Source organism: Solanum stenotomum, chromosome 10, assembly GCF_019186545.1.
Source record: "Solanum stenotomum isolate F172 chromosome 10, ASM1918654v1, whole genome shotgun sequence".
Classification (NCBI taxonomy): domain Eukaryota; kingdom Viridiplantae; phylum Streptophyta; class Magnoliopsida; order Solanales; family Solanaceae; genus Solanum; species Solanum stenotomum.
Window position 1 is genome coordinate 2,102,788 of NC_064291.1, and position 9,087 is coordinate 2,111,874.

Genomic DNA, 9,087 nt, shown 5'->3' on the forward strand with positions numbered 1-9,087 from the left:
CAAATATTATGAGGAGATGCTTGGTAGGAGATGTGAAACAAGGAGGAAACCTTTTGACGGATTCATTCAACTATCTTATGCCGGTAGACTTCAGATTATTAATGCTGTTTCGTTTTCCATTCATAACTTTTGGGGGGCAGTTTTCATTCTCCCTCAAAGTGTTTTGAAGCAAGTAGATAAGATTTGTAGAGAATACTTGTGGGGCACAACTAATGACAGAAAGAAAATATCACTTGTATCATGGATAAGATTTGTTGTCCTAAAAAAGTTGGTGGTTTGAATATAAAGGGATGCAGGAACTGGAATATAGCTTCTGTTGGGAAATTGTTATGGCAATTATCTGAGAAGAAGGACTCTTTGTGGGTGAGATGGGCTCATGGTATTTATATAAAGGCTGATGGAAATATTTGGGCGCACAAGGCTCCTGTTGACAGTAGCTGGTATTGGAGGAAAATTAATGGTATCAAAGAAAATGCTAAATTGGTACACTAATGGCAGATACAATTTAACTCCTGGTGGGAAATACTCTATTACTAGGAGTTATAATAAGTTACTAGGACAACAAAGAAGATGGAGGATAGCTGAATTGGTATGGACTGTTGTTGCTCAGCCTAAACACAGGTTCATATTGTGGTTAGCTGAACAAAGAAGATTATTGACAAAGGAAAGGTTAGCTAATATGCATATCCCAGTTGAAGATGGTACATGTTGTTTATGCAATGGACAACAGATAGAAACTACAATGCATTTATTTGCTGAGTGTGACTGGCTTAAGCAAGTAAGCTCAAAAATACTGACATGGGATGATGTGCAGCTACTACCAGGTGAAGTTAAGCAAGTGCTGGAAAGTATCAAAGCTAAGCATTGGAAGCCATTCAAAAAAGAGATAGTGGCTGCTGTATGGGGAGCTGTTATATATCACACTTAGAGAGCTAGAAACTGGAAAAAATTTAAGCATACAATTGTACAGGCAGACATAGTGATAGTCCAGATCGAGAAGGAAATTGTAGTGAGATTAGACCTTCTTAAGTTGTCTAGGAAAGCTCATAGGTGTCGAGGATACATACAGAAATTGATTTGTAATTAGTTTACTTGATTTTGTTGAGGCCTCTCTATCCTTTACATCCTTCCTAGAAAGTGGTATTCGTTGTTATGTGCTCTTTAGTGTGTATTGTTGCTTTGTTGGTTATGGTAAGTTTTTCACACTTTACCAAAAAAAAAAAAAAGGTAAGAAAATATCCTACATATCTCTCCTATGAGTCAATTTGAGATCTTCTCTAGCTAGTAACATTCTCTGAGTAAGTAATATTTAAATGTCTGAATTAGGTCTCAGAGCTTTAACTTTCAACCATATATCTTTCATAGTTTGTTCATCCAAAGTCTGCTTCACAATAGGCAGAAAATCTGAATGCTCAGCCCACACATTAAAAAACTTAAATGGAACTTTCGAGTGTATGTATCGTCATTTTCATCGGGGAGCCATCTGAGATAAAATCTGTTATAACATTTCCCCATTGTGACATGCATCCACTCATGGTTTCCAAAGGCTCTGTCTATTCTGCTACAGATGCTATCAATACCAATTTGCTTGTTTGACCAAGTTTAATAATTCACATCTACAATCTTTTCAGGGAAATACGAAAAGAAGAATACGCATTTTGTACTCATTGCCTCTGTCTGTGCACTGCTATTGGTGGCATTAATATGTTTCTGCGGCTATTTCCTCTGCAAGAAACTGCGTACAAATGACGGCAGAGGCCTCACAGTGGATGTTGGTACAGGTCAGAATTACTATTTATTCAAGTTGTAATTATAAGTTTTTTTCCATCCTTTTGTCCAATTTCTTAATTTTTCAGGTGCATCCGTTGTGATGTTTCATGGAGATTTGCCTTACTCTTCGAAGGATATCATCGACAAGTTAGAGGCGCTGACCGAAGAAGAGATAATTGGCTTGGGGCCTTTTGGAACAACTTACAAGCTCAGGATGGATGATGGCAACATATTTGCTATCAAGATGAAGAAGGGATTTGATAGATATTTTTCGAGAGAGCTTGAAATTCTTGGAAGCCTTAAACACCGTTACATGGTAAATCTGCGAGGTTATTGCAATTCACCAACATTGAAGTTCTTGATGTTTGACTTCTTATCCGGAGGTAGCTTAGATGAAGTTCTGCATGGTGAGATATTATTCCACTGTCAATTATCTTTCAATAGGATTTTCTAGTTAAAAATGATTTTTTTTTTTTTTTTACAGAGAGATCTGAGCAACTAGACTGGAACACACGGTTGATTATAATAATGGGAGCTGCAAAAGCGTTGGCATATTTACATCATGATTGCTGGCCTCGAATTATACATGGAGACATAAAGTCTAGTAACATTTTGCTTGATGGAAATTTTGAGGCTCGACTATCTGATTTTGGACTGGCCAAATTCCTGGAGGATGAGGAGTCTGACATCACAACCATTGTAGCTGGCACATTTGGGTATTTGGATCCAGGTATACTATACACACACATTCTTTAACATTTCAGTTCTCTGGATCCTGATTTTGATCTGGCAGAGTGTTGTCTGTTTTTCCTAATCTAGTTACAGTTTTTTTTTTTAACAATCTGTACATTTTGCTGGTTCTTTCTGGACTATTGTTGTTACTAATCTAGTTACAGTTTTTTTTTTAAACAACACAACAATCTGTACATTTTGCTGGTTCTTTCTGTTACTAATCTAGTTACAGTTTTTTTTTTTTACAACACAACAATCTATACATTTTGCTGGTTCTTTCTGGACTATTGTTGTTACTAATCTAGTTACAGTTTTTTTTTTAACAACACAACAATCTGTACATTTTGCTGGTTCTTTCTGTTACTAATCTAGTTACAGTTTTTTTTTTTTACAACACAACAATCTATACATTTTGCTGGTTCTTTCTGGACTATTGTTGTTACTAATCTAGTTACAGTTTTTTTTTTAAACAACACAACAATCTGTACATTTTGCTGGTTCTTTCTGAACTATTGTTGTTACTAGATGGTGTGTGTTGGCATGGGAAGTCACCTACTACTACTACTAGATTAGATGGGGGTGAGAAAGTGGTGTGGTTTCCTAGTCTTAGAGCTCCGAAGAATCATTCATTTGTTGTTGTTTTCCAGATTACATGCAGAGTGGTAGAGCTACAGAAAAGAGTGATGTTTATAGTTTCGGAGTTTTGGTTCTTGAAGTGGTAAGTGGGAAGCGGCCCACTGATGCATCATTCACTGACAAGGGCGTCAACATTGCTGGCTGGGTACGTTCATTCAAATTTATATATGCTAGCTCTTAGTTACTTGTTTGAACAAATTAACAGTCAGTTTCATGATACTACTCTATTGCAGTTGAAATTTCTAGCTACGGAAAATAAACAGCGGGATATGGTTGATCCACATTGTCGACTGGTAAAGACGGAAAGCTTGGATGCATTGCTTTCCGTTGCCACACAATGTGTCTCTTCCAATCCCGAGGAGAGGCCAACTATGCAGACAATCGTACAAATTATTGATACGATTGTCTCACCTTGCCCCAGCAATTCAAACTCCGACGGATGATAATATCATTTTGATCATATTCTTAATTTGTATTAGTGACATGATTTTAAGTATGGATGTATAGATACGATGCCATCTGCTTCCTTATGTTTTTATTTTGAATGGTGAATATGGAAAGACAAATAAAAATGAGAGAGCTTGGCCTCTTCCTTGAGTCTATGAAAAACAACTTCCACAGTGAAATTCTTGCACTTGTTTGATATCCTCCAACGGGAGAACAAATGTATCAATAAGCAACTCATGCAACCATGTTGTATCAACAAATGTATCCCAACCTTTTTTCAATTAAAAATAGGTTACAAGCAACCATGTTGTATCAACAACTTAGTCTGTTCACTACTAGGGTCTTTGAAGCATCAACAGTTAATCTTAAAATGAATGTGAGATATTGAAAGAAGAACCTCAACATTAACATATTCCATTGTTGTTGAGATGAGTTTGGCTCTGATACCATGTAAAGATATGACACATGGGCCTAACTCAACCCCAAAAGCTAGCTCATGAGGGGAGGTTTGTCCAAGTCCATATAAGAAGACCAAATTCTCATCCCTCTACCGATGTGGGACATCTTATCACTTTTAAAAGTGATACTCTCAATTCAAAAACGAGTTACCTCTATGGGAGCCATTTTACATTTTTGAAATTCACCTTTCTTGTAAGCTATCACTATGTTTCCTCGTCTATATGGAGCCGCCCATATCCTACCACTAGCATCCAGTTTCCCTTCATCACTCCTGCGCAAATATACCTGGCATTATTTTAAGTCAAAGGGAACTATGAAATAATCCGAGTAAAAGATATATGCCAAAGTAAATAAGATGATGCTTCCAATACAGGACTATAGAAGAGACAAGTCCTTTTTCTTTTTTCCACAAAAGAGACAGTTCAGTAATATATACTTAAGCAGCAGGCATGTATCATCTAAATAAAATAAATTAAGGCATCAAAACAAAGAGCCTCCTGTGTGAGGTTAGGTGACGGTCAACAAGATGCAATTTTTTTTTATTTTTTTTTGTGATAACTGTGGTGACCTGTGCTAACTTGCACACACCTTGACCAATTCTAAGGGGTACTAGATAACTCTATCCACTAAGGCTTGGACATATGGAAAGAAATCACCTAATATTTGTTGGGATTTGAACTTGAGATCTCATGGTTATCAACCAACTTCATTGACCTCTAGGTCATACCCTTAGGTGCAGAGATGCAACAACTCTTTCCCCCTACGATCTAAAGAATGATGCATTGGGTTTCAGGACCCGCTATGTTGAGTGAGGGTTCCGCACCTTCCAATAGTGATAGGTGTTTTATTTGTGTGTGTTATCTCTTGCAGTCTCATTCTACATCATTCCAGGTACAATAGTGACTGAAGTTTTGTACATTGCTGCCACATATTACAGCCTAGCATGAGAATAGGAGACCCGTAGATATTTGTATGCAAAGTAAAACTCATCTACGATATCTCTAATAGTTAAGAAGGTTCCATCTTTAAGTATAACATGGACAATTTGCGTAGCATTGAAGTGAACGGATTTTCATGCAATCATTGATTTAAGAGACAAGGCATCACCACTGACATCAATGCTATGATTTCAAATCAAAGATAGATTTCAAAGCCTTGTTCAGTTTTCAGCCTCAACAGTTTATTTTCGTTGCAACAAGGCTAAGACCATCTTTTTAGAAGATGATACAAGGAAAAAGGGGGGGGGGGGGGGGGGNTAAAGGCAAAAACATTTGGATTGCTACTGACACCCTGAAAGATAACATTATGCAAATGTTACTCCTCATATAAAAAAAAAAGGAAAGATAGTTTTTTTACCTTCCATTTCTAATTCAAACAGTCAAACAAATCTTGATATTCTAAACCGTCCATTGGCTCAATCAACCTCCTCTCAATGGCATAACTGAGCCACGTATCACCAAGAGTGACAACATCAGCTGCCAGAGCAGATTCAGGATTAATTTTTCCTTTCTGTAAAGGTATACAAAGATGATGAAAAATGTCTTGCAGGCTTTGACCAAACTCAGAAATCCTACACATCAATGAGGAAAGAGACTTTATACTTGAGACGTACAATTTTGTCAACATATCAATGATAATTGGATCAATTTACTAATTCATATTAAATAACACAAGTCCAGTGAACTATGATTTCTTTAGTCGATGTGTAACAATGAACAGAGTAATGTTTGGACCATATAAGATGTAACGAAACTTAACATCTACCAACATTTGGAAGAATCATGTACAAAAGAGAAACTAGAGTAATGCTTGGATCATATAAGAAGATTTAAAACTCCAATCAGAACTACGTGTTTTACAATGCTTAATGTGTGTGTTCTTCTACCAGATATCTACCTGCTACCTCCCACCAACACAAATACCACTTAACTCTGCCCACCAAGGCCTAGGTAGATGGAAAGGAATCATCCAGTATCTTTTTCGTCTCCACTGGGATTTGAAGTTTTCATCTCCAAATAATCAAAGCTAATCCGATCTTTTTATTCTCGAAAACAACTCTCAATCTGCTGTTGGTTTCACCTGCAGTTCATTTGCTCTATATGTTGGATTACTATATGACACAACATTTGACTGGATAATTTCTCTATGGTAAATCTTCACAACTTAGTACTCTAAACAACCTGCATTCTGGTAAACAATTCTCAATCCGCTGCTGAGTTTCACCAATAATTTATCTGCTCTGTTTGTTTCATTCCTTTCCATACTATTACTATATGTCACGAAATTCCTATGGATACACAATTTAAGATGTTAGTTTGACATATATCTTACTTACATATACATAGAGATATTGAAACAAAATACATTTCAATTTGTTTATCCTACTTTCGTTGTTCCAAAAAAATGCTTCTTCCCTTTTGACTCATTATATAAAATTGAAGTTTCAGAAAGAACATTACCTTATTTCTGAAGCTGAGTTACACAAGGGTCTTGAAGAGGAGCATTTGTTGAAGCAAAAGCCCAAAAGGGTCGAACCCAAACTAGGGAAAAGAACAGCAGAAGCAGCATTTGACAAAGAACTTTGCCGGACACCGGAAAACTCGCCGAGCTCCGGGAGAGCCGGAAGTGGAAAGTTAGATAAGCTCAATAGTGATATATTGAAATATAATTATTTTATCTCGTCTCAATAAAGTTAGATAAGCTCAATAGTGAATTGAATATTAACTAATTTTATTTCAAATATGGCCAAATTCAGCTTATTGAATTAATTTGATCACATCTTAAATTTAATTTGGCTAAAATTGCAATGCAATTTGACTTTTTAAAAATTTAGATAACTACTTAAAAAATAATATGTGAACCAAGCATGTATGTATTTTAAATTAATAATTAAATTACTTTTTCGGATACAATTAATATTTTATTTCAATCTTAGATTAAGAAAAATATTTAACTTAGATTCCATAAAAATAATTTTAAGCAAGTAAATCTAGATTTCATTATAAACATACCTAAAATAATTTTAAGCAAGTAAATCTAGTTTTCATTATAAACATACCTAAAAGAATGCTTATTTTGATAATTGGAGACGTTACTATCTCTATAAATATCGAACAATATTTAAATAAATTGATATAGAAGTACTGTGTTTGAGTCTCGTTGTCTTTTATTATATATATAAAAAAATGGACCTTAGAATGGTGTTTTCTTTGATTGTATTGATGATTTTTGTGATTGAAGGAAATCATGTTGTAGAAGGTGAAGTTATAATTTATACATGTAACATAGATGAATGCACAAAAGAATGCAAAGCTGATTATGGGCCAAAACTAAAAAGGGCTTTCTGTGAGCATACAAAGTATGGAGATCGATGTACCTGTGAACATTGGGCAGGAGTTGCCCATAGAGGATCAAGAAAGAACTTGCATATGTTCTAATTATAAATAATTGTATGTCTCTGAATTGTTATTGATAATTTTAAGAATTTATTTCATATTTAATATGACTTGTTTTTTTAATCATTTTGTTATTTATGAGTGTATTGTTTAATTATCATTAAGATATGTTGGTATATCACAACTTGATTACATATATATGTTTGATTCGATAGCGTCATGTTGTAATATAGATGTGTTCTTGAAGATATATTTTATAATTGAAAAAAATGACAAAATCTGAATAGATCAAAATGGAAAATTGACTTAATTTGATTCCAACATTTAAAAAATCTGTTTAGTTGATTAGATTTTCTCTTTTGGAAAAACCGACTTACATGGAGCCATGAAAACCTCTAATTTAAATTTTGAAAGGGGGCAAAATTGACTATCATTCTAAAATTACTTAATTCTTGAATATCATCAACAGACGCTTCGTTGATACCACATGCAGTTCGAGTTAGCTATGGTGAACCTCCTTGCTTCCGGATGGTTCCACTTGTACTTTTAGTTATATCAGTTGTTGGGACATCGTGGGTCTTGTCCCGACTTCCATCTTTGTCAGTTAGAGACTTTATAGATAGACAGTAGAGTTTGAGAAGTATGTTTCATTTATCTTATTAAATGTATTAAAGACTTGAGTTGCCTATTGTTGGCTAGTTGAATATTCTATTTATATTCAGAGTAAATCATTTGAGTTAAAGCTTTGTATCTGAGTTTCATGAATTTTATTCAGTTTTTAAGCTTTTGTATGCTTGAGTTAGTCTTCCGCTTGTAGTCAGTCAGGATAAAGGTTTGCTTAGGGACCAACAATGATTCTCGAATGTCGGCCACGTCCAGGGTGTAGGCTCGGGTCGTGACAAATTTGGTATCAGAGCAAAGAGTTAGAGTGTCTTAGGGTGTCTATGAAGTCGTGTCAAGTAGGATCTTATTTATGGTTGTGAGGGGCCCACTTCTATAAATGAGGGACTATAGACATTTAAGAAAAAGTTCCCCTTCTTTCATACTCTTAATTGTGCAATAGAGCTAAGTCATAGAGATTGATTCATACTCGTGTGTTTCTCAGATTCATTCGACTATCCCTCATACTAGAGGTGGTTGAAAAGGAAAGTCAGTCTTTTATCGATGAGTTGTTCATAGCAATAGTTTTAAGGAAGTCATGAGACTCCAGAGGGGCTTGAGAGATGCCCATGAGAGAGTTAAGTTTTGAGTTAAGCTTATAATGTTGATCGTTTAACTACAAATTATAGGACAATTCAATTAGCTAAAATTATTTTTAGCGACACATAATTAGCTAAGAATTACTAATAAATTATGTGACTAATTTCTTATTTTCTTATAGTGTTGATACCATGGCTCTACCTTTTTTTTAAAACAGGCTCAACGTCCTCGTTGAGAGTCGCTCTACGAGACGTCTAGTAGTCTCTGAGCTGGAGAGCCTAAACGGCATTGAGGATGAGTCCCCCAATTGACAAACGACTTCCTCGCTCCTGACTATTCATATTACGGCTTATTCATAATCAAGGCTCTAACCGCCTAATCAAGGAGTGAAATTCTCTACTCCCCTCGAAAAAATCATTTTTTTATCCTTTAGTGTATGATTTGACTC

At 35.3% G+C, this 9,087-nt stretch overlaps 1 protein-coding gene across 1 annotated transcript; it reads left to right on the forward strand.

Moving 5' to 3' along the window:
• The first annotated feature begins 240 nt into the window (after window positions 1-240).
• LOC125841645 (LRR receptor-like serine/threonine-protein kinase FEI 1) lies at window positions 241-3,581 on the forward strand. Its single transcript, XM_049520809.1, has 8 exons — window positions 241-440; window positions 538-898; window positions 971-1,079; window positions 1,632-1,781; window positions 1,857-2,177; window positions 2,255-2,500; window positions 3,150-3,283; window positions 3,372-3,581. The coding sequence occupies exons 1-8, from the start codon at window positions 241-243 to the stop codon at window positions 3,579-3,581; spliced, it is 1,731 nt and encodes a 576-aa protein (XP_049376766.1).
• Window positions 3,582-9,087: the final 5,506 nt, after the last annotated feature.

Bases quoted from the DNA above. Each gene is read 5' to 3' on its own strand.
- LOC125841645 (XM_049520809.1), top strand. From the start codon at position 241: ATGGATAAGATTTGTTGTCCTAAAAAAGTTGGTGGTTTGAATATAAAG. The intron at 441-537 runs GTATTGGAGGAA...CTCTATTACTAG, and splicing joins GCTCCTGTTGACAGTAGCTG to GAGTTATAATAAGTTACTAG. The intron at 1,782-1,856 runs GTCAGAATTACT...TTAATTTTTCAG, and splicing joins CACAGTGGATGTTGGTACAG to GTGCATCCGTTGTGATGTTT.